Source organism: Nothoprocta perdicaria, unplaced genomic scaffold, assembly GCF_003342845.1.
Source record: "Nothoprocta perdicaria isolate Ctin4 unplaced genomic scaffold, notPer1 scaffold_29, whole genome shotgun sequence".
Taxonomy (NCBI): Eukaryota; Metazoa; Chordata; class Aves; order Tinamiformes; family Tinamidae; genus Nothoprocta; species Nothoprocta perdicaria.
The window spans coordinates 4,362,469-4,386,683 of NW_020455521.1; the positions used below are offsets into that span (position 1 = coordinate 4,362,469).

At 46.5% G+C, this 24,215-nt stretch overlaps 1 protein-coding gene across 9 annotated transcripts in view; it reads right to left on the reverse strand.

Annotated features, from left to right (window-relative positions):
- Positions 1 to 24,215, reverse strand: part of TRIM2 (tripartite motif containing 2) — a 97,610-nt gene that overhangs the window by 17,602 nt on the left and 55,793 nt on the right. For 5 of the 9 annotated variants that reach the window (XM_026041680.1, XM_026041679.1, XM_026041677.1 and 2 more), the window contains exons 2-6: positions 16,749 to 16,930; positions 14,714 to 14,951; positions 8,639 to 8,790; positions 7,786 to 7,966; positions 3,932 to 4,655 (exon numbers count right to left, since the gene is read on the reverse strand). In XM_026041680.1, the coding sequence (XP_025897465.1) occupies positions 3,932 to 4,655; positions 7,786 to 7,966; positions 8,639 to 8,790; positions 14,714 to 14,951; positions 16,749 to 16,882 (1,429 nt within the window). In that variant the 5' untranslated portion in view covers positions 16,883 to 16,930. Of the gene's footprint in view, positions 1 to 3,931; positions 4,656 to 7,785; positions 7,967 to 8,638; positions 8,791 to 14,713; positions 14,952 to 16,748; positions 16,931 to 17,913; positions 17,940 to 20,153; positions 20,431 to 22,306; positions 22,351 to 24,215 lie in introns of those variants that run through there. The other 4 variants (XM_026041676.1, XM_026041673.1, XM_026041678.1 and 1 more) reach the window with 4 other exon arrangements.

The window sequence follows — 24,215 nt, forward strand, 5'->3', positions numbered from 1 at the left end:
TCCAGAAAGCCGAGTTCAGTGAAACTACTTGTTTCCAAGCTTGTGCTCAAGAGGAAAGCATCCAACCTTGGGCTTCCTTTCCTGGATAACGCAGGACAAGACATGGGCCCGAGGACGGGCGGCGAGAGGAGGCCTCGCACTGAGGCACGTCAGCACCTGGGACGGCAGGAGCTGCAGCGTGACAGCTCCCGCGGCCAAGCAGGGGGACTCCRGCCCTACAAACACCCGGTGTGAGACCGTCCTCAGCAGCTCTCCCGTGGCAAGAGCTGGGCTGGCAGCTTCCATCCGCAGCCTGCACAGGAGCCGCTCGGGTGGCACCTTGGTGCCCAGCCGGCTCAACAAACAACCCGCTCCGCGCTCGGCCTGCTCAGTTCCTCCTGGTGTCACCCCATGTGCCCTGCACAAACTGATTTCTCTTGCTTTGAAGGCATTCTCTGAGGAGAAGAGTGTATCCGTTTGCAGCTCCAGACAGAGAAACAACCTAGGACACGTGGATTGCTTCCTAATTTTAACCTTTTATTCTTGCACAGTCAAGTCCCGATTGACCAAAAAATCCAAGAAGTCTTTAAAATTACAGGAGATGTTAAAAAACAAATCRTGGAGCTGCTCCATAGGTACTGGGCATCTGGACAAATCTATTGTATAATGCATATCTGTTGGTATTCATGGTAATGCTTTTTGCTTTCTAAGCTTTGCTAACATGACGTTACTAATCATAACTTCCCTRCTTGCTCACCAAGATTTACCAGCTTCATAACACACAAAGAACCACCATGGCACTTCCCCCAGCAAGAAGGGAACGAATTCAAAGGCCCAAAAAACCCTGCAGAAAGATTACAGATTCATGGGGACCATGAGGGAGCCACAACATGTTGGGTAACTACCAGTTCTTCCCTGCCCACAACTCCTCGAATGCTTCTTCTGGGGCTTCTGTGGTTCTCTGTGTGGTACAAAACCAAGGATAAGCAGCAGGGAACTGCAAATCCGAGTATCCAGAAGTCTTCCCTTTCCCCACTCCCACACCTCACCAGTGCAGGACATGGTTACTGGAGCCTCACACGGTACTAGAATGTGATGCCCCCTCTGCTAACACCCAGAAATGAAACACACGCGTCCCTATTACAGCAAGTTGCACTGTTTGCAATCCAAGCCACCACGCGGATCTGTTCCAAAGGCAGCCGGCCCGTTGGATGAGGGCACCCGTGATGTTTGCAGCTTTCAAAGCTCACAACAAGGCCCCTGTTGCTTTCAGCAGTTCTAGGCAACCAGAAGATGACATCTGCATAGTAAGGAGGCCGACAGAAGGCACTGTTAAAGGCACTTTTTTTTCCCTTTAATATGGGTAATTCACTCTGATTTGAGTGCACCAGCTCAACTTAAGCTGCTCAGTTACACAACCGAACAGACGACTAAACGCAGTCCGAGGAAACAGAAAATTGAACTTTCCAGCAAGAAGCCAGCTCTCCATCTGGCTGTGTGTGATGCCAAAGCCGAGCTTAGATAAACGAAGAGGAAACGCAGCTGAAGTGGGAAACGGCCCCACTATTGCTAAACGCTGTCGGAGAAGCCAGCCATGAAAACGCTGGAAGAGATGACAGCAGGTCCATGTGGAAGGCCCGGTGTGATGGAGCGGGGGCACTGCACAGGGTCAGGGCCCTGCTGGCTGTGGGGCGCACGCTGCTCTCACACACCCCACACCTGGGGGGCTCAGGTCAGGGGGATCCACCGGGTCCCGCGCACATCCATCCCGCCGCCTCCATGAGCAACACCGGGAGGCAGGAGCGGGGAGACGGGCTCCCCTTCACCCCGGTGCCTCCCGACACCTGCACTGCCAGCGGATACTGGGGCTGTTTTGTGGGTGTCCCAAACACATTCCTGCTTTCCTGTGCACAGGCTACGTGCACGTTACAGTGGATTGAGGGGTATTTGTAAAATGAGTGATTTATGTAGTACCATGGGAGCAAAGAAATACTCTGTTCTTGTACATAACGAATTACATGGATGTTCAAACATACAGGCAAGAGCGTGACCTCAAAACATCTGAGTAGAACCACATGCCACTTAAAAAGCCAGGAATATCACGGAATTGGCACAAGATTTAATGCACAATTCCCCACGATCAAGAATACTTAGGCGTACTCGTGCTGTATGAATGGCGTATACGTTAACACAGACCTGCCAGGAGCTGATGAGTTTGCTAGTGCACCAAAGCCCATAGGTCAGCGTGTAAGCAACAGCACGCCCCACTTGCTCACAGACCCACGGGAGTATCCAGCACAGCTTCCCAACACAGCTGAGCAAGCCTCTGGCAGCCCAAACGTGAACTCTCCTTATCTAGCCCCCTTTAAATTACAAACTCACTTTTGGCAGCACTCTTAGAGGAACTCAACAGTGGGATCCAAATAAAGATGCACAGTTGGGCTGGAAAATGCTGATCAGCTTTATGGTGCGTGACTTGAGCCACACGTGAACCAAAACTCYGCTTTTACAGGCGAGTTCAGACTGGAGCTAAACAGATTTTTTAATCCCTGAAGGCAATCCCTGCAAATACCGCAGTGATTTTACCTGTCCTCATTACTTACATATATTTTGGAAGAGTATAAAATGTTAGTAGAGCATTACAGCTGCAGAGGCCTGGGACACCTTTCAGATGCACCACAGTCTCTCAGAGGCCCAGAGGGATGTCTCTTTGTAGGATCACTCTGTGAAATGAGTAACTGAGAAACGAATATGGAATGGGATGAAGKATTACTCATTGCTCTGTTTTTCAAAAAGGAAAAAAATAAGAATCTGTAGACCCACCTAGATCTACAGCTTTCCACACAGGGACAAATTAATGCTAGACAGATGTGAGCAAGAGTAAGGCCCCAGCACTCACGGAAGGCTTCAGTCGCAGAGCTGCCCTGTTCTTCAGAGGCAGCTTGTACCCAGGCAAGCTTTCCTACCCTCACTTGCCTCAGCACAGACCTATAGAGACCCCCTCTAGCTGAATCCGTGCATYCAGCCTCCTCTTCAGCAAGCAAGAAGTATTTTCTAGCTATATAAGCAGATATTTTAGAAATACAACATCCTATGCTACAGACTTTTTCAATAATTAATTATATTTCTAGGTAAACAAATTATAACAAAAGAGCTGAAAGAGAATCATGGTAGCTGACACGGAGATGGTATTTCAATTGCCAAGACCCAAAATCTGGGGATACAATCACTGTAAATAAGGAGCCAAACATATTCATATATTGAAAAGCACAAAGGAAGTGTGCTCTTAACTTCGTCCTACGGTGACATCACAAATTAATTACATATGATAACAGATATAGCATGCAAGTCTCTGGTTAGATTAATCACTTAAGTGATTTTTTAGGGCAATGGTTGCAGAGAAATTCCTCTCTTCATAGAATCATAAAGGTTGGAAGGGACCTTTAGAGATCATCCAGTCCAACCCCTGCTCCAGCAGGGACACCGAGAGCACRGGGCACAGGGCTGCATCCAAGMGGGATTTGAAGATCTCCAGAGAAGGAGACTCCACAGCCTCTCTGGGCAACCTGTTCCAGGGCTCTGTCGCTCTCACTCTTGCCACGTGAGTTTTTGAAGAAGCAATTTAATCTGAAGCAATAGTCTAACAATACTGCCAGCTCATGATGCTTAAAAGAGGGCAGAGAAAGTAGTAAAGTATCTAAATCAGCTGCATGCATTTCTCAAGCGAAATTCCAATTAAATGTTTGTTGCAAGCAGTATTTCCGGAGCACGTACTTTTAAAATGCACAAGTAAACAAAAGCCAGAGGCCTAAAGATTGTTGAGATTGTTCTATTTATCATGACATGGATACATATAGTTTTAACCTTAAAATCATTGAATTTCGAGGACTTTTTGCACCGCTTCTCTGAACTATTTTTCAACATGCCAACAGCTGGCAGACCAGTCACCTACCCACTCTGAAGATCAAGTCATCTTCAATGGGATTCTCTTTTCTCTTGCCCGTGCTGTACATGCTAGCCGGCCTCTTCACAGCCTTCTGCTTCACGTGCCCGCTGCCGGGCGACTTCACACGCCTCTTGACCCCTTCYGTGGTCGGGGACACATCTGCCGACCTGACCACCTTCAGCTTAAAGGGGCTGCCCTTAATGTGCTGATCGTAGAGCCTCAGCGACAAAGTGAAGTCCCCCTCTTTCTGCACGGTGTACAGGAACTCGTAGGTGCCGTTCTTGTTGTCGAGGATTTCGCCGTCGGCCACGCTGCCGTCGGGCGTGCTGAGCTCGGCGGTGAGGTACGCGTTGCCCGACTTGCACAGCTCCCCGTCCTTGTCCTTCGTCGTGATGGTCACGGACATGGGCTGCCCGATCACCGTCTGCCTCAGGCCCTCGCCCGTGGCCACCGTTTCGGAGGCGACCGCGTTGGTGGTTAAAATGGTGCCCAGGTTGTGGATGGACTTCTTGAGGCCTTCGGTCTCCACGAGGAAGTCGAGCTGGTCGTTCTCGCGGGGCTGCAGCGGGAAGTCCCGCTCGGCCAGCTCGTTGAGCTTGTCGCTCATCTGCTTCTTCACCAGCAGGACCTCCGTTTCGGTGCCGTGGTTGAGGGCCTGCGCTGTGAAGCTGCTGCAACTTTTAATGCTCTCTTGTCCTTCAAGCAGGGTATCCAGCTGTGTTTGCAGCACCTGGGCGCATTGACAAATACCAGATTAGCATCATGTTACCAACGTTATTCTAGCAAGACGTAGTACTCTGCATTGGAAGGCCTTCACAGAACCCTTTACAGTGCTTTATTTCAAAAGTGTCACTTTATTTGTAAAGTACTGCACTGACTCCCTACACCCAACAGAGTGAACCGAGCATGTTTCGGGAGTGTCAAGTGGCAACCCCAAAACGCATTCCCCATTTTGGATCTTCAGGGCTTCAAAGATCCATTGTCACACAGACTGAATTTTGTCCCATCTAACTCATAACACTTGTTTTCAGACATTTGAGCCTTGATCATCTGCTTCTCAGCAGTCACAGTTAACRAGCTGGTTAATAGGAAATGTGCACTCAGAGATAGGGATATTTTGGAGCCACCAGGCTCATTAACAGGAGAGGGGGCTGAAAGGATTCCCATCTCTTCAGAGCCAGGGAAAACTTTGGGAAAAACCTATACAGAAATGGACCAGTAGACAACCAAGTTTTCTCCTTCCATGCTGAGGGATATATCACAATCTCTTCATTGAAATAAGTGAAGAAAGAAAAAGTCTCCTTGGCAGAAGTAGGAAAATTAATTCCTCAGATTCAGCAGGCAGGAGAGCAAAACACAGAGGATGGGTTATGGATAATGGGAAGAGCTGGGCTGAGCAGCCTGCAGTTCTGATGGGCAGCAAGTTGCCACTCTGTGTTTAAGTATAAAGCAGTGCTTTTACTATATGCTCAGCACTGTTCCACAGCCTAAAATTTTTAAGACGGGATTGACCTCAAAATTGTTAGGTGTGGGTTGCAAACAAGGTTAACATTTTTTCAAAACTAGATTTATAACGAATTGGAAAAAGATCCCTAAATCATAACAGACCAACATAGGGAAATTCATGATAGTCTGGAAAGCCCAAAAGTTTCAGCCTCTCCCCACACTCTCCACTGACTCCAAAACAAAGAATCAGTCACTTATTTGCTGTGTTTCTCCTGCAGAGAAGAACTAGGATGTTGGCATTGCTGTACAGCAAAGAAGTTCTGTTAATCATCACTGTAAAACATATTTTAGAAACCTTGCAATTAATTCTAAGCTAAAGTTACAGACTTAGTGAATCTATTGCTATGAGCTATTGATGTTAGCTTGCTTGTCCTTCCATTGCTGACATACAGCATGTAATGATACCATACTCTAAGGGCACTTTTAATTCTGATTTTTTAAAAAACTAGCTGCTTTTTCTACACCCACTGCAGAAAATCTAGGTGATGATGAGCTACTGTTATGGGAAACTGACACCAGCCTGAAGTATTGTGCCAAAAAATGCTAGAATGAAAAAGACATTTCATGTCCAGATTGAAATTTCAAGATACCTGGTTTTGTTCATATCTAGGAATGCCACAGAATTGAAGAGATTTTTAAGTCTTGTCTTAAACCAGAAGGTAAGGAGTTAAAGTGATACCATAGCTAGTGAAGTCCCAGGATGAGAAAAACCCATATGCTTGGGATAACAAACCACAAACTGTGGAGGAAGACAATTTGCAACTACATTTTAAAACCATTATATTCTCAATATCATGTTTTTGCATTACACAGATGGAAAATATTCAGTRTTACCATAACTAATATTTAAAATATGTCTAGAATGCTTTACACAAGGCCTCTGTCACTCCAATGGACAGTGGAAACTGAATGGCCAGCTTTCTTCTAGAGAAGTATAGCCCATTCCTTTATTTCAGTTTTTAAAGTACTTGTTCAGAAAGAGGTATATTATTTATTTCATGGGCCTTCGATTCATTCAAATGTAAAACCCAGTTCCAGTTTCTCCCTGCAAAGAACAGGGAAATGCTTCTTTCACTATTTGTGTATGTACAACTTCATAAAACACATTTAGTAAAGCATAAAATGTCCCTTTAAAAATAATATAACACCATAATTCATATTATGGGGACTTTGCACATCTCTGAGTATGTCTTCTTGTATGAAAATACGTTTTGAGGACAACATCTTTCACAGGTTTAGATGAATTTGAGATGAAGTTCAAAGTTTTGATGCTAAAAAGCTGTTCAGCTGCTGCTTAACAGGAGATGACTAAACTCTRMCTACAGGGTTTTGGGCTCCTATGTATCCAAAATTATTTCTCTTATGCATATATTAAAATTTCCTGACTTTTATAGGTCCAACAGAAATAGTATGTTCCTAATCATTAAATTTGCTCTGGRTTCAGGAATGCACCATTCCTTCACTTAAACCATTTAGAGAAGCTCAAGCTGCTCGGGACTCTCAGAGAATGCCCAAAGACACCAGTATTATCAGGCATTCCTTAAATTCCAAGGTTGATGCTATTTTGTTTTAAAGGACACTTTGAAAGGGGAGAGCCTTCTTTAATATCAAACAGCAACCAGAAAGAAATAGGTTGAATTCTTTCATTTGCCTGATAGAGGCCCATTGATCCTAGGCAAAGCCCTAGTCACCAGGCTGCAAACTTGCTGACAAAGGGAAAATTTCCCTTTTCTTCCTACGAGGCTTAGTCAGTACTGAGGGAAAAATGAAACATTCATTCAGCCAGATAAGAAGTGAAAGAGCAAACATTGCTCTGGAATATATTGCTCCCTGCACTCTCCTAGGAAAATGAGACGTCCCTGCAACGTTTGTGTGTTCCAACCAGTGACTTTTAGCATGAACTACATTATGAGGAATCTGAAAGGAAAATAATGCTTTAAAGCATGATAGTAAACCTTGCTCAGTTCCTAGGGGAAAGGAAAAAAAATGTTTGGCTGTGCCTTTATGGGAGGATTCACGGGATTTCAGCCCAAGGATTTAAACTTACCCTTGATGTTCCGTTACTGGCAGCTGCACATTGAGCACGTTGGCTTTAAGCAGACGCCTGCTCAGTGCATTGGCTCTATCAGACCCCCCCGCCACGGACTAGTGCAGGACTAGTGGCCCATACGGGCTCTGGGCTCGGCTCTGGAGGCCRGGCACAAGGAAGGCTCCGCAGCACTTCATTCCGGGAAGGAAACCTTCTCCCGGATCTGGATCTCAGACACRACCTGTCAGACTGGCGCCCTGCATCGTTTGCAAAGACTGGCTGATTAAATTAATAGCTTTCCATTGAGACAAAACATGCATCTTACTTTGTGTTTAAGGCCATAATTCACTTCCAGTTCCATAAGCAGCACGCTCTTTCGCACATTTAAAGTCTTCTGGAGTTCATCAAAAGTGGAATGAATGTCATCTACAATGCTAGCCTTTTGGTTGGTTAACTGATGTATGATTTCAGATATAAAATGAAGTGCTGAGTCGATCTCTGGAAGCCTGAGGGAGGGATTAAATTACAAAGACTGCTGTTTCAAAAGTCATTAAACATTGGCCCTTGCCTTGACATCTTTTGATGAAACAATCTCAACACCAGGCTGTCTTTAAACTCAGTCTTTTCCCAGAAGTAAATTCATTCCTTTTACAACCACATAGTGTTTTTGGTCTGATAAAAATAAGGCTGAAGCCAAAGCCCTCCCTTGTGGAAAGCCATTAGGCTCCAAGCAGTTCCAACACAGAGGCCTTGGACCCTCTGTCCCTTATGTGTCCTATATATTAGGGATGAGGGAACGAGATCTATCCTTTTTTATTATTATTTTATCCTTTCTGCCAGAATAAAGCTTGTACTTTAAGCACACAGCATTATTTATTTATTTATTATGAAACTCGTGTATGGCTCATTTTTTTCCTTAACATTTTATGTTCCTTCTTTGAAAGTCTCTTTTATTTCTATGGCCTGAGAAAGATCTGGCCTCTGTTTCGCAAAAGACAGATAAGAATCTTCCGCTCTTTCCTCTACTCCCTCAAAAGCATCACACACTAGAGATTTTATCCTTATGCCATCTTCACTATCCCTATTTTGTARGTCTACCCAAGAAAGCCTACCCAGAGTAACATAGGAAGCCAATAGGAAAATTAAAAATGGAAAAATAATCCGTGGAATCTCTGTACCTTTTGTTGACAGCATCCAACTGGACTTGGAGAGACGCCTTGTGTTGTTCCACCACATCCTTGAGCGGGACCGTGGGATGCTCCGCGTGCTCTCCCTCCGTGCATTCCCGGCACATGGCTGTCTCGCASGACTGGCAGTAAAACTCCATCACCTGGAAACATGCACAGCTCCCATCACAAACGTGGCAGGAAGAGCATCACTCCAAACACACCTTACTGTGCGCCTTGGGGATGTTATTATACAAGCCCTGAAATTATAGTTCAGCATGAAACAAATACTGCTGTCTGAGAGCAGACCCTTCAATGCTTAAAAGGTATATTTGTTAATTTTACAGGTTTTGTATCAAAATCCTGTTTTAAATGCCTTTATCAGGAAACRTCAGAGGAGTAGGCTGGGAAATAGAGTGCTGAACATCAGTGACTTGCTCTAACTTCATCTGGGCATTGTGTAATAGTACATTTTGGTGTCCCTCAGCTACTCCATGCAAAAACTCCCTTGCAAAACAAGGCATTCAAGTCCCACACCAACTCAGTTCCAAACCTTCCTGGAGAGACTACACCAAATACAGRGCCAGCTTAGACTGGTTTTGTAACAGGGCCACATCTGCAACATGAAATCAGCGGAGAAAACTGAACTCCATATTTATTTGCCACAGAAAGGCACTCTAAATGAGCCAACACACTGCAGGGGAAAAGCTCCATATCCCATTACTAATCTCTTAAAACCATCAAACCCTCATATGCGAGATTATAAGAGCGCTGCTGATCTACRAAGAGAAGGAGATGTTTTCAACTTATGTATCCAGTAAAACATTGTCTGGAGCTATAAATAAATACACCCCCCAAGTCWGAATATATTCCTGAAGGGCGAGAAACAGAAAAGTGCTGTACCCAASATCATATGTTACTCAAAATAAACAAATTCGGCTTGAGACTTTTTTTTTTTTCTTTTTACATGAGATCTTTTTCCTACAACTATGTCTTTGAGCACAAAGCATTCTAGGCTTCTTAAAGAGTGTGTAAGGAAGCTCATATTAAGTGCTTCAAAGCAAGATATTGGCTTCAAAGCAAGATCTTGCACTCAGACCACAGCACTGGACTGTCGAGCACCTTGGTCCTTGCTTTTGGCACTGGGATCTYTCCCACACAGAGAGCTGGATGGGAGATGCTGGTGGCATCAAGACAGTCTTAGGGAAGAGCAGAGCCGGCTATTTTGGGGYGAGCAGAGGAACCTGTACAGGTATCATGCAAAGCACCTGGCTGCTCCAACACATCTTGAGAATTAGAAGAGGGAAATAAGAATCCAGATTTGCATGTGGCTATTAGCATTATTAGGGATTTTCCTCAATAAGCTTCTTTCCTTCTAATTCCCATTCTTCTCTCTTATCTCAACTCTCAAGATACAGGGCTCAGGGGCAGTGTGGGTTTAGTCATTTGTCAGCTATTTGTGTAAACCACTTCAGAGGAAATGAAAAAGCTGCCCAAAACAAATCGTGTAACACAGAATATATCAGCGAGGAAAACAAACAAATAAACAATAAGATGTAGCCCATCTAGACAAGAGGAATTAGTTACACCCATGGCAACCACTATCAGCTCTGCTCCAGTAACTGGGATTTGAGGGATCCCATGGAAGTAGATCCTCGGAGTTATGGCAGTTACTTTGGTAGGCACTAAGTTACAGTACCCAGAGCAAAATGGGCTCAATAGAGTTTAGGATTTAAACTCCTTACAAAGGCTGCAGGCATTTACAGTCAGAACCAACCAAAAACTAAAAATATATTAAGAAAGTCTAAGTCTTTTTATAGGATAAGGGTTCATTTCTTTCAAATCATGTCAAAAGTTCAGTTTTTTGCCTTGTGATAATTTAATGTTTATGGTTCAAGATATTTTTTAAAAAGCTCTTTAGTTATTCCACATTTCTATCCTTGGGTATAATATTTGGGTTAWTATAAAAAAATCTCTGTTTCTCAGTGAATACTTCATTAACAAACACTATTATATCTGCAGCAACATATAAAAGACAGAAAACATCTCATTGGCATACTGAAGTTTATTCTAATCAGATTTCTTCCTCTTTATTCCAATGCCAGAGAATCACATAAACCAGMATGGCAGCAGAAAGCAAGCACCAGAGCTAATGTACACGTTTGCATAGGAACGGTCTCTTCTGCCCTAGTCAAATTTGGAATGCTTTGAGTGAAGCAGCTTTCATTTCCTMTGAAAGACTTAGGATTATGCTACAACTAAAGGGGAAAGAAAAGTTAATATTAATACAGTTTAGGCTGGAAGTACCTAGCTAAGTTGTTTGTGAAAGATTTTGGCAAGCATTGCCTATTCAGTCAAATTTTCAAATACTTTGTTCTTTTACATTTATTTCTAACTACAGACCCATCTTCTCTCCAACACTGGCTTCATGTTTTATGGCATTCCCAGAAAGCTTTGCATTAAAAAAAACCCTCAAAATGAAATATCTCCATATCTTCTCAAAACAGGCTTGCCGCATCCTTCTTTCCCGAGTGGAGGAGGGTGTCTGGCCAGGATGTGCTATGGCACCCAGCGCCGGGTTCAGCYGCTTCTGAAACCAGCGGGAATCAGCTGCAATGTGTAGGTTAACACACACACRCTGCTTTCAAAACCCCATCCGCTGACTCCACCTTAATGCAGACAAGCATATTTCAGCACCCGGATTTAGTCATAGGCCTACACACATCTTCACTACAGTAATTTAACTAAATATACAGAAACTTTTTTAATTTGTCTGATGAAAGACATATGAAACAGATTTCACAAAGCCAAGGCACATTCATTCCAACCCTTCAGAGCTGAGGTCTCAAGAAAAAGGCTCTCAGCAATYCCGAGCCTCCTTATCTAAAAATCACATTTGAATAATCACATTTTCCATCCTCTGCTTTCTATTTGTTTGAATTAAAACAGCAGTCCAGAAGAAAAAGAGGCATTTATTCCTTGCCAGCCGTCTCCCTATCTCACACACACGCTCCGTTCCTCTAGCTCAGGGCTAGCGTGCAGCTCAGCTKTGTGTGTTTTGGCTTCTAGAAAAATATCAGCTTGAGTTACCTGACAGCACTTCCCATACACTGCATTAAATTTAAAACTCAGGCTTTTGTCCTCCCATCTTACAGTTTTTACAGTAAACACTAAACATTTTTTAAAGGGTTTTTATGAGTTAAACAACATACTCACATGTAGCAAGTGACCACCAAACCCCTCATACCAGTTTGTGCTTCTGGTAGATCTGACTACATTAGGGACCTGCTCCTCCTTCCTGCCTCTGCCGAGTTTTCCTTGTGAGGCAGGAAAATGCCTCGCCAGGAAGGAGCTGGGTTTACTAGTGCTAGTGCCCACTGAGGGTTGAATGTCCGTGAAGTACCCATAGACATTTTGAATTTTTCATTTAGCTGAAGTGACATACTGAAAATTGCACAGTACATAAACATATAGAATACGGTTCAATGGGATACATAAGTGACATACTAGGAATTACAGAGGTGAGGGGAAAAGGCAGGGTTTAAATGGCACATTATGAATTCAGCTCATCAGGACATCAAGCTTTCCTATTTTATCCCCAAGAGAGGCACACAGGCAGCAAGCAGCACCTGCACAAGTTTAGGAAATGTTTTTCCATGCCAGATCTTATACCTATCAAATTGCCGAGCTATCCTGTTATCTTTTGAGAACAAGTTAGAACAAGATATCAGGTTTGCTCTCTTGTTACAGGCTTTTATTTGAATATGGGGTAAACTCTATTGTTACTCCCTTCAGGTGGAAAATATGCTGTGCTTGTACAAGAATGGGTCCTGGGATCTAAGGAGGCTCTCACTTGTAATTTAAATAAAACCCCAAAGTATATTTTTTAGCATAAGCACTTACATAGCAGCTCTATCGCCCATTATATATATATATAAAATATTATATAGAGTTACAGTGCCACAGCCTTTACCATCTTGGCTCTAAATGACTGCAGACCAACATTTCCAAACCTGGATTCTTACACCCAACACAAGGTGCAGGTGATTTGGCACCTGAGAATTAAGCCAATCCTATTTAGTGTGCAAATATGTAAATATAATATAAGAATATACTGCCAGGTTCAAGAGTTCCACAGCATATGTGCCATATTACCCTAATTTCCCAAGAAGATATTTTCAGGCTCCGTGTTGGGGGGATATGAGTAGGCATCCCGCTACAGCTGAAGCGCAGGAAACCATCCCTCACGTTAAGATACTCCGGGCTAAGTCTCATTCATCCCAAGAGCACGCAGCAAAGAGGCCGCAATAGCGGACGTGCTGCAGAGGGAATAGGGCACGCACACACCAAAGTGATTAGTGGGGTGAGAGGCCGCCTGGAAGCAAAAGCCTCTCCAGCACAGGGCCTGAGGAGGGCTGAGGTGGAGCAGACTGGCAAGCCAGGGAAACAGAACTGTGCGTGGGGCCCTGCTCGGTTTCGGCCCGAGAGCTTCAAACCCGCTGTCACCGGCGAGGCCTCTTCTCCGAGGGTCCTTGTGGGCCACTGGCTGCCTGGCCCCATGGCAGCCCCACAGCCGGCTCCCACAGAGCATCCTAAGCAGCCCGTTGGACGGCATGTAAGGCGAGCAAGTTCATTTTGGAGGACTTACAAACCCACTTGTGCACAGAAAGGAATTCCCAGAGAGGTATAAGGGGGCCTAATTTTAATTACAGGCAAAAGAGTTTCCTCTAAATTATTTCAACACATCTAAAAAGCCAACAGCTTATRGGCTAAAAAAGTAACATCTTCATCTTTTCCTTTTTCTTCTTTCCTTTTTCTTCTTTTTTTTTTTTAAATGTACTTCCTAATCAAATAGCTCCAATCACCAATGCTGTGTCAGAGAAGAGCTATGATTCATTTCAAGGAGATCAATTAAAGTGTAAATAAAACCATATTAATCAGTAACCACTCCACACACATAGGTACAGCACCCATTTCGAAAAAGAAGTCTACCAGTTACTCATTAACTAGAGCATATAGCAATCAGTTCTACAAGTCAGCCTAAGTCCAGCAGGTCAGCAAGGAAAGGGAACTGAACTRCTCTTCTTGGGGAGCAATCAAAACCTGCCAGCTAAATCATTCCTACAAAACCAGTACTTTAACTGTGCTTCAAATAAAATACTCCTCAGAAGGTTGTCTTGAAACCCTGGCACAAACGTCTCGGCTCGCACACAGGGCTGACGTTCAGCTTGCAGCACCGCGTGCCTCAGCTGCGCAGCACGGTCTGCTTGYGCGCTCGCATAACGCTGGCGGCCCTGGGAGCTCAAAGTGCTGAAGCGGGCAGYGAGAGCAGAGCTGGCCTAACACTGGGACCTTGTTCAGTTTGGGGTACTGGCCAGCCAAAACACTGAGAGCATTAGGAGTGCATGTGGGGGGATGCTAGGCCAAAAAGCAGGTGGGGAAAGAAAGCAAAGACAAGCAGTTTACTTCGGAGTATCCAGGAACTGGTACCTGATATCCACTTGCACAAAACATTGCAGATAAACATGGCTTGCTCTGTTCCTAGGCTGTGGTGGCCCAAACCTGTGCGTGACTGAGGGGCTGAGCTCGAGTCAGATGCCCTTGTATCTGTTGCTATTTTAACATACTCACACACTGCTTTTGAAACCACCTCAGATCTCACTGGGTCAGTGCGTAGGTCAATTAAGCTTATAACGTTTGCCTACAGGAGCCCAGAGGTTACTACAGCAATGGTCAGGCCAACGARGAGAGCTACGGGATCGCATCTCGAGACAAAGGCACATGGCCCAGTGCCTGCAGGAGCACAGCCTCGATCACACATGTTAAAATGAAGCATCATCCAGCACGACTGGCAGGATGAAATAATATCCTTACTGCTTTAAGATGCTCCATTAAATGTTTTCACTGAAAAAAAACTTAAGTGTTTTTAAGGTATTGTTAATTTTAACCAGCCCTTTATCTTTGCTGACATATACAATCCAAGGAGCACCGAGATTGCCATTCCCACTGTATGTTCAGCCCAAAACAYCCGCTGCAAGGCAGGGCAATGGGAGTCTCACACGTATCCCCGGAGCTTGTCTCACTTACATTTCCATCATGATTGGGGCAGGAGAGTGGCTTGCCTGCAGCAACAGCAGTGACAGTCTCCAAGATGGAGGACTCCTCTATGCTGTTGTCGGGCGCTCGCTGCAGGACATCCATCAGGTTGGTGATAAAGAAGTTGTTCTGGAGTGCGGAAACCCCTTTCTCTGGCAGAATGGAGGTCTGGCGGCACACGGGGCAAGAAAGGGTTAAGCTATGGGCTGGAATGTAATTCTGTAAGCACCTATGGGGAAGGGAGATAGAGGTGGAGAAAGAAAGAGAGTGAAAGCATCAAAGAGGAGAAAGAAACCCCTTCTTCTACAAACCAATTTGAAATACTGCTATCCCTGCTTTTGAAAGGAAAGGTAAATCTGATTCCCTGGAGTAAAAACCATCATAGGGATTTTTTTCCTTTAAATCTTACTTCCCCTGCCACACGGGAAAAAAAATACATACACACAAGATCAATAAGCTGACATCACTGGGAGAGTTACGTGCCTTTCTTGAAGGCATCTATCTACTGCAAATGCTTTCCTGCTTTGAAGCATCTACCGCATCCTGCTCACACAAGGGTAAAGACGACAAACTATGAGATGAAGTTTGACCGACATGAAATTCCTGTATCACGCGTTTGAGCCTGTCTTCAGCTGCCCAACCGGTGGCTGACTCTTCCTTATTAACTTACATCTGTGGACTTTGTGCTTCAGAGCTAAAATGTGGTCCCAAGGAAACCAAGGGAAGTTTTTCCATTTACTTCCATTAGGAATGCTATTTGGCAGTTATCCCAAATCAACAGAGCTTGTTCTGCTTCGCTCTCCCCTACCCAGGAAAGCATGTCCCGCTTTATCACGGATGCCAGCCAAGGGACGCCCCGTGCCTGGCACCTCTTGCCCCTTCCCAGGGCTCTGCTGGYGCTGCTCTGCCCTCCCCCTTGGCCTCCCTCCCCAGGGAGGGCCCTGCAAAGGGAAGGCAGGCAGTGCACATCAGCACTGCACCTGCGGGAGGTTCTTCCCACCGCCCTCCAGATCTGTGCAAGAGGATGACAGTGAAAAACAGGAGCTGCCCTTAGGACTGGCACGTGAACTGAAGTCAGCAAACATAAGACTTGATGGTGAAAACCCCAACTTCGCTGTTTTCAGTACGAGTTTCACTGCTGGCCTCAGTGAAGCCTGGATCTCCTGCTCTTCTGCAAAGGACCATTTCGCTTGATGCAGCCAGAGGTCAATGTTTCCTCTCGCACACCTAGACAGGCACCCTGCAATGCTAACCGAGAGCTAGAGAGCTCCTGAGCTACGCATTCACACACAGCACCACTTATTATAATTTTTGTACCATTCACTATATAACTCCAAAATTGCAGCCCATCATCACATCAAGATCTCCAATGAATAATTCCGTAGCTAACTTTTCTGCAAATGCTGTATCTTTCCACAATTTAATGGATAATACAACACTGCAGTATCATTAGCTATGTTCAGCTCATTCAGCTGAATACAGGCTGCTCTTTTTTCCACATCTTTTTTTCAGAGATTTTTTCCATTTCAGTCAATGCAGCTGCAGAATAATGAGGACACTTTATCACTGACTATTAATAATGCATATATAATATCTAACCCTTGGACGTTAAATATAGGATAATTATTCTCTCCTTAGTAAATCAACAAAGAAAGGTTGTTATYGTTTCTACTTACAGACTAATCAGTACAAACTTGAGGCTATCAATTTAAGATCCAAACTCTGCCTGCCACCACCTTTCATGCTGGTGTAACAATAGCCATTAGCTTCTCTGCATTTATTTTTTTCATTTACTCCTGCATAAAGGAGAAGGTAAATGAAATATTTTGCTGCTCTCTTCATGCAGCCCACTGTGAATAAGAGCCCTCCTCTACATTCCTGCCTCTGCAGCCTTCCCAAACTTGATCATGCCTCAGCGTGGCCTTTACGAGCAAAGAGAAGAGCCACCGTTGACTGAAGGAGGCAGAAGTTCGGTGCTAGCTACAAGACACAAGCACTTAGCTCCGAGCACGGGGAAGGGTCTTACCTCTCACAGAAGGTGTGCAGGCAGGGAAGCACTTTGGGGTTCTTGTAGCGGTCCAGGCATATGCTGCAGATCAGAAACTGCTTGTCGATCTGGCGGACCACAGGGCTTGGGATGCTCGAGCCTTCACTGGCCATCCTAGACCACTGACATGTGGGTCCTGTTCCCTTCTACCCTGCACACTGCTGCAGTGGGGGGAAGGGGAAAAAGAACAAGAGAAACAGCTTATAAGCTCCACGAAATAACAACATCAATAACCAGCTCACTTGTGTTTCATCCTGATGCAGGAATCCATATTTCTGTATAAAACCAAAACTGCGGAGAATTAAACTTTAAATATGTTATGTCACTGTAGAGAGCCTGGGAAACAGTCAACAACACCATACATAACACCTCCTTCTGAGCACATGTTCTGGGAAGACATGCTGCTTTTGGACTGCAAGCGACACAGTGGTCCCATTTTAAAGACATCCCCTGAAAAAAAGAAAGAAAAGGCAATATTCCTGCAATGGGGGGTTCCGTCAGTGCTAACAAGCACAGGGTTTCCTTAGTCTGTAACACAGTTGGCAAAATGCTTAAGCTGGAGCTGCACCAGGCCCTGCCAGGCRGCTGTGTCACAGGGAGGCTGGGAGCGCTTCACTTAACACTTTTTCCTTATCAGTGCAGGTGGAGGCAAACATATAGGAGGTTTGGACTCTAGCAAACTCCCCAAATTAAAGTTTCAGAAGGAACTGGTCCCCAGGAAGGGAGTGCTCCAAATTTACATGCTGGGCAAAATTTGTTTCATTTTGGAAACAAAAATTTCCTTTTTGGAAAAAAAAAATATATATATATATATAAAAAAGATTAAGATGGATGACAGTCATGTTAAAATGCAATGCTTGCACATGAACCTAAAATGTGTTATTTCAGAATTAATCACTTGTTTCATTCATTTCATGTGCCCTAGTAAGGTAAATCCTGTTAATATTACATCCAAATAAATGAACCTTTTTAAGTGCCATAAATCATACCCTGAAATCCTAGGAGATCAATTACAAAGCTACGTTGCTTTGCTCAAGGTAAAAGTGTTTTTTTTTTTTTTTTTTTTTTAACATAAAATGTATAAAAATCCAGCTTTTGCAGATGGGAGTGAAAAAAGCAGAGCACCAACCAGGCACTAACGTACCCCTTGATCAGCAATGCAACATGGAGATGTCTAGTGATGGATTTCAATAGAAAACTGATGTCAGTGTCGATTCAGCTCTCCTCGCCTCACACTGCCGGGGAGGAGAGGGGGCGAGTGTCCAAGCAAACAAAAGAGAAGGAGCAGAAGCAGGAAGGCTTCTTGTCAAAAGCAGCGTTTCCAAACCGGGCACAGATGGGCTATGGGTTATGACCAGTATGATTTTTGGTGCAGATGGAGCGTAGCCTATTAAAAACAAAGAAATTGTACCTAAGGAAATGAAAAAGAGCTTTTTGGTGAGGGCTGCCTGTCACTAAGAGGACAAAGTTCTCTCGTAATCAAGTAGAGGGTTCTCTGTCGTTTCACCCCTCTGCCATGAAGAACAGTCACGCAAGCAAACAGCATTTATACCAGAAAAAATCCTGTCCTTTACATCCCCCTACTCTCACAGTGAAAAYGAGGCGATTCCTAGTGTTCCATGTGCAGGGCTCATCCCAGCCATTTTGATCTCCGAATGTTCACGCTGCCTGCCAGGACAACCCCCGCTTTGCGGGAGCTCGGAAGCAAGCGCCGCTAATACGTGCTGTTCCGCCTGGAGCRCAGCAGGCCAGGCCTGTCGTTCACCCCGTGCACACACAAACCACACCTGACACACGCACCTGAAAGCAGCACTTGGTCTGCACCCTTCAAGCTTCGCCCCCGYGAGGTATAACAACCCCCTAAGCTTAAATGGCCCCTCAAATGGGTCATTTTGGGGCCCAGACGCCTCATTCTGTGGCCTCACCCTGCCAGGTCCAGCTCTGCCCAGCGGGATGTGGCCAGGGAGGGAGGATTTGGCCCCGTGTCTCAGTGCAGGCAGCTACATAACCGAAGGCTGCAGGGCAGTGTCGGTCTCCAGATTGTCCTTCTGCATCTGGTGAAGATGGAAAGGGAGCTGATTTGGTGCGGTGGCAGCAGCTTGCCCTCAAAGCAGCAGCTTAAGTTTCTGAGGTGCTGGCAGTGGGAGAYTTGGCAAAATAATAGTGTGTTTACAAGAAAAATATTCTTTTATGTGGTAACATCTTCTAATCTCAGAAGGTGCTGGAGGTTTTTTTGCGAGGTTTGTTTCATCTCACAGTGCGATAAAAGGCAGCCAAAGCTCTGCTTCTCAGACCTTGCTTGCCTCCAAATCTCCATACGCTTGCACTTCCCAATTTAAACAGGCAAAGCCAAGGATTTAYGGAGCACTGCAGCAAACGAAACAAAACCCCACCCATTTATCTCAAAACCCAGCTCAGGTTTCCACATCAAGGGCGGAAAAGGGCTCCCGAAAGGGCCACCCATTGTCACCCACCCAAAGTCCTAACGTGGGCATCCCTGCAGCAGTCCTCAAAATTACATCATTCCTTGTGCTTGGGAATCCGCCTATGGACTCTCACTCGCCGTGTCCTGCACAGCAAGGCAGGGAGAAACAATGGCCCCGGAGGTGCCGTGAGGCTTCGCCCTGCGGAGCCTGCCTGCCTTCCCGAGGGAATGGCATGGCCGGCCCCACCCTGAAGGGCCAAACTGCCCAGCCATTCCCAAAAGGAAAAAATGCCCGTGTCATTCCAGAAGAGGTGCCTTAAACAAACAGAGCCACTAAATAGAAAAGCGACTCCCTTCCACAATTCTCATTAAATAAGCACTGCAATTTGTTAACAGGAATCGAGCTTTGTATGAGATTCTAGGGATGGGCTGAGAAAAAGACACAGGGAAAGTGCGCGGCCGCCCGCTGAATTCCCAGGATTTATTCCCAGGACTGATTCCCGGGAAAGCAGGCAGCCGGAGCGGGCCCAACTGCAGCGGCAGGTTGCGGCCGGGACTTGGGAGCCGCTGGCTCCATTCACCCAGGATGAATGAGCCGGTCTCCACGGGCAACGCTTGCATGGGAAGCGCCRGCAGGGGCCGGGAAAGGCTGGAGGCTGCGCAGCACCGCGGCAGTGCCGGCACTGGCTGCACAGGGATGCAAGCCAGGTTACGGCACCAGCTGCACAGGAATGCGAGCCRGGTTACAGCACCGGCTCCACAGGGATGCGAGCGGAGCCGGCACAGAGCACCCAGCACACTGAGGGTGCCCGGCTGCTGCCGGAGGCATCGCCACCCTCTCCATCCTTACGGCATGCAGAATCATAAGCAATTACCGGGGACAAAACAGAAGGTGCAACCCAGCTGCAGCAGCCACCAGGCACAAACACCACCCAGCAAACTCGAGCGTTTAGACCTACCCATCTCTGCAGATAAGCAGCTTAATCAATGCAGCGGTGAGGGACGGAGCCGCCGTTCCGCAGTAATCCGGGCGAACAAAACATCATCCGTTAGCATTTCAGGCTCGAGAGCCTCACGCGTAAAACCCTCTCCGGGTCCCTGTCACGGCACGGTCACCACTGCACGCACGGCAGCTTTGGTGCTCCAGGGAGCGACGATGCTCCATCCCACGCCGAGCACAGGTGGGAAGCCCAACGGAAGAGCGAGCGGAGGCCTAGCTGAGGCGTCACCAATAATGTTTCCCCCGGGTCACTGAGGAGCGGGAGCCCCCCCGAGCGCTCTTCACAGCACTCCTCGCTTAGCGCATCTTTTCCCACCCGGCGCCTCGGGAAGACTGCAGCGAGGCGGGCAAGGCATTGTGGGATGGGGATGCAGCAGCGGCAGGAGCGCGCGGCGCCGGGATTCGCCGCCTCCCCTCCCTGCCCAGGCCGCTGCCGGCGGCGCGCAGCGCGGCCCGGACGCTGCCACTGCCGCTCGGGAACAGGGAGCCAGCCCGGGAAGGCGGCACAAGCGGGACGGCCGCGGGGCGCAGGCGGCAGCGCTCGCCTTGCTGAGGGGCAAAGCTGCGGACCTGCTCATCCCACCCGCACTCTGCCCGCCTTCAGGACACAGTGAAACAACAACTCGCCTCCGCTGCAGCGCTGGGCAGCAACAAAAGCCCCGAGCAGGCAACAAGCGCCCTGAGCAGGCAGCCTTTGTGTCTCCAGCTGTTTGAAGCAGAAGCAGAGACCCCCCTGGTGCGAGCTGTGCTGCCCCCACGCAGCCCAGCACGTACTGACCACAACCCGGGCACGCACTGAAGGCGGCAGTGCTTTAAATCCCTCACGTCCAAGGGGCAAGGGCATCAGCACCAAGAGCTGCCGAACTTCTGCACAGGCASCCACACCAAGCTGTGTGCTGCGAGTTACCCTGCTTCTGCACGAGAAAACACCACCACCGCCAGAGATCAGCCCAGGTATTACTAGGCTTTTACCAAGGAAATGAAAGTTTCATTTCAGGGGTGTTTTTCAGATCCAAAGAAAAGGTTATTAAAAGGCTGCAGGGGAGTGCACAGGAACTACTGAAGCAAAGCAATACAAAATTGGCTTTGTCCTGCAGTACAACAGCTGGTGTTTTTGAAGACAAGGTAGTATTTGCATCTCTAAATATAGTGAATCTGTGGGGTTTTTTTTCCTTTCCTGAAGAAAACAAATCACATGCAAGTATTCCAACTATCTGAGGCTAACAAAGCTTCTCACAAATAAAAGGACACAAAGGTCTATTTGCATTAAGTTAGAAAATGCTGGATTTAAATACAAGCTCTGCTAATCTGACTCAGAACAACTAGAGTTATTTTGAAATCACAGTTTGAGATAAAGTTTTAAGTTCTTTAAACACAGTTTCTAAAATGCATTTCTCCATTCTCAGACTGAGCAGGCAAATCRTGTTAATAATCATTTAGCAAGAGGGAAATTTAATCCAAGACCCTGTTAAAAACATAGATTCTCCATACAGCATTCCCATTTCACTTGCAACCGTTCAGATTGGTTTCAAACCCCACGCGGTTCCAGGCTGCCTTCTCCAGCTCACGGGTCTACAACACACCATAAGCCGGTTTACAAGATGAGGTGAAACATGAGGGTGGGTGTTCATGTGTGGGTACGCCAACGCGGCTGCCGTTTCCTTCGGCGCGTGCCGCGCTCGGGGCGTTTCTTGCTTCGCCCCGCACGCAGCCGGTCAGGAGAGCAGCAATCCGCACAGCAGGGCTCCCAGCTAGAGCAGGGCAGAGGCTTTCAGGCTCTCTCTGTTGTTTCCCAAACCAGCTAGAGAAGTCCCATGGCAGAGCACAAGCTCCATCCCTCATTCCCGCCGCGAGAAGAGCCAAGGCCTCCGGTTCCTGCTCTTGGAAAACAAGCGTTGAGCCCAGCCCGTCGGAGGCAGCGCCCGCGGGGCCGCGGCCGAGCTCTCGCGGGAGAGGCAGGAGGACGTCGCCTCGCTGCTTGCCGTCCCCAGCCCGTTTCAGGCACCAGCCTCACGTACAGTAAAACACAAGGGCAGGTAGCACTGCTCCAATTACTAATTCCAGCCGTTTGGACCATGTACACCCCCAGCCAGTGCCCATCCCGTCACATACCTCATGGCCAGAGGGACCTGCAGGAGTCCGAGCTGCAGCCGCTCTCACAGCGGCCCGGGACACGGAATGAGAGGCGGGCAGAGGGCAGCCTCCGAGTGCAGCTCTCCTGCAATTAGCTCCTAGAAGCTGCCTGCCAGCAGCGAGCCAACGTGCTCTGCAAATAGCTCTGCTTCCTCAACAAAGGCAAAAATGTGGCACCGCGGCAAGGAAAACRAGACAACAGAGCATTTCCCTTGACATTTTTCGTCCCTGCATGTTTAATGTTGACATGTGGGCTCCTTCTCCCTAGCGAAAAGGAAATGGGTTTGCAGTTCAGTGAGCAACCTTGCACTTTACCCCCATACCAGTTATGGCCAGCCTGGGTCAAGCAAGTTTACTCTGCGTGTGTCTTGAGGTTTTTCTTTTTAAAAACAAGCTACTTTCCCTCAGAAAGTTGATGCACTCATCTTTGCTGCTGACTTATCAGTGAAATAAGCTCTTACGAGAACAGACACAGTACGGGCCATTTTCATAGTGCCATGGAAAAAAGTGCCCCGCCCCCTGTTTTCATCCTTACTCTTAGAGAGTAATTTCTTACTCTTACTCTCTAAGAGTAATTCTTACTCTTAGAGAGCCCCAAAACAGCAGGTTACAGAAAACAAAAAAAGCAACACTGCAAAGCCAAGGGCTAATTTATAGGCTGCAGCTAGATATTGCTATATTCTTCCCAAATATTGAATAAGTCTTCCAAACACTCTAGGTTCACATTAGTGATCTATATTGAAGTCCCTACTGTAAATTGACTGAGGGCAGAAGAACCTAACCCAGCCTGCTTTACACAAGGAGATTTCACGGACAGCAGAAGAAACAGGAAAGCCCTGACATGAGCCCAAACTAAATGGCAAACTGTTTTGTTCCACCCCCTCTGTCATCGTTTCTCTTTCTCCTTTTGCATATTTGTCACCGAGGTGGCAGGACCCAGCACTACAGCCACCACCAGCTCTCTGCTCTGGCATTTCTAAGCAGCACTTCAATGCTCTTGTTAGATGTTGGCGACATGAGTTAGGTTTATTTTAAAAGCCTCAGCTGCTAAAGGCACTGCGGGAGTAGAAGCCACTGTTAAAAATGAAAGCCTCGCTTCATAGCTGTATATGTTTAATGCTTTTGTGCTTTTTCCTCCTTCCCTTCCCTGGCCTGTACAAGCCTTTTCACACAACCTGTGTGAAAGGTTACAAGGGGTATGTGCCTGAAATACACAGGTGAACTTCACAGGACACCAACATGCCACTGCTTGGTCTCCTGACTCGTAGAGAAGCCAAGGGTCATGGCTGGCATCTAACACATTTTTTTTTCACCTACCCATGACTTCTACCTCTCTCTGCAATATCCTCCATCTCCTCCAACACAAACTGTGAAATCCTGCCTCCATCTCCAGGGCCCCCCCGTCCCACCCTCCTGTGAAGAGGCAACCTTCTGCACACTGAAGGGCAAGAAGAGCAGGTCAAAGCTCATTACAGGCATCATGTAACTGATGCACAATAGCCACTCTAAGGCTCTTTTTCTATCTGAGGTTTCCAGAGGACCTCATCTGGGGCCAAGGGCTTAYGCTATTCACTCTGACACTCCTGGAGCACCTGGATTCACTACAAGGGCAGGCACAACCAGAGTGCATGAAGCAGAAGTCCAAGAATTCCAACCAAGTGCTCCAAGTTCTCAAAAAAGAAATTTCAGAGAAGAGGGGGAAGGAATGAAGGGAAATAAACAACTTTGGTGGCTTTAAACTATCATTTCAGAAATAAATCACATCAGACAGCTCCTCGGAGCTGTCATTTGGGGCTCTTTTCATACTTACAAAATGTCAATCACATTCTCAGGTTAGCTATTAAAAAAATATCAGTACTGTGAAATAGGTCTAGGAAATCACTTCAGG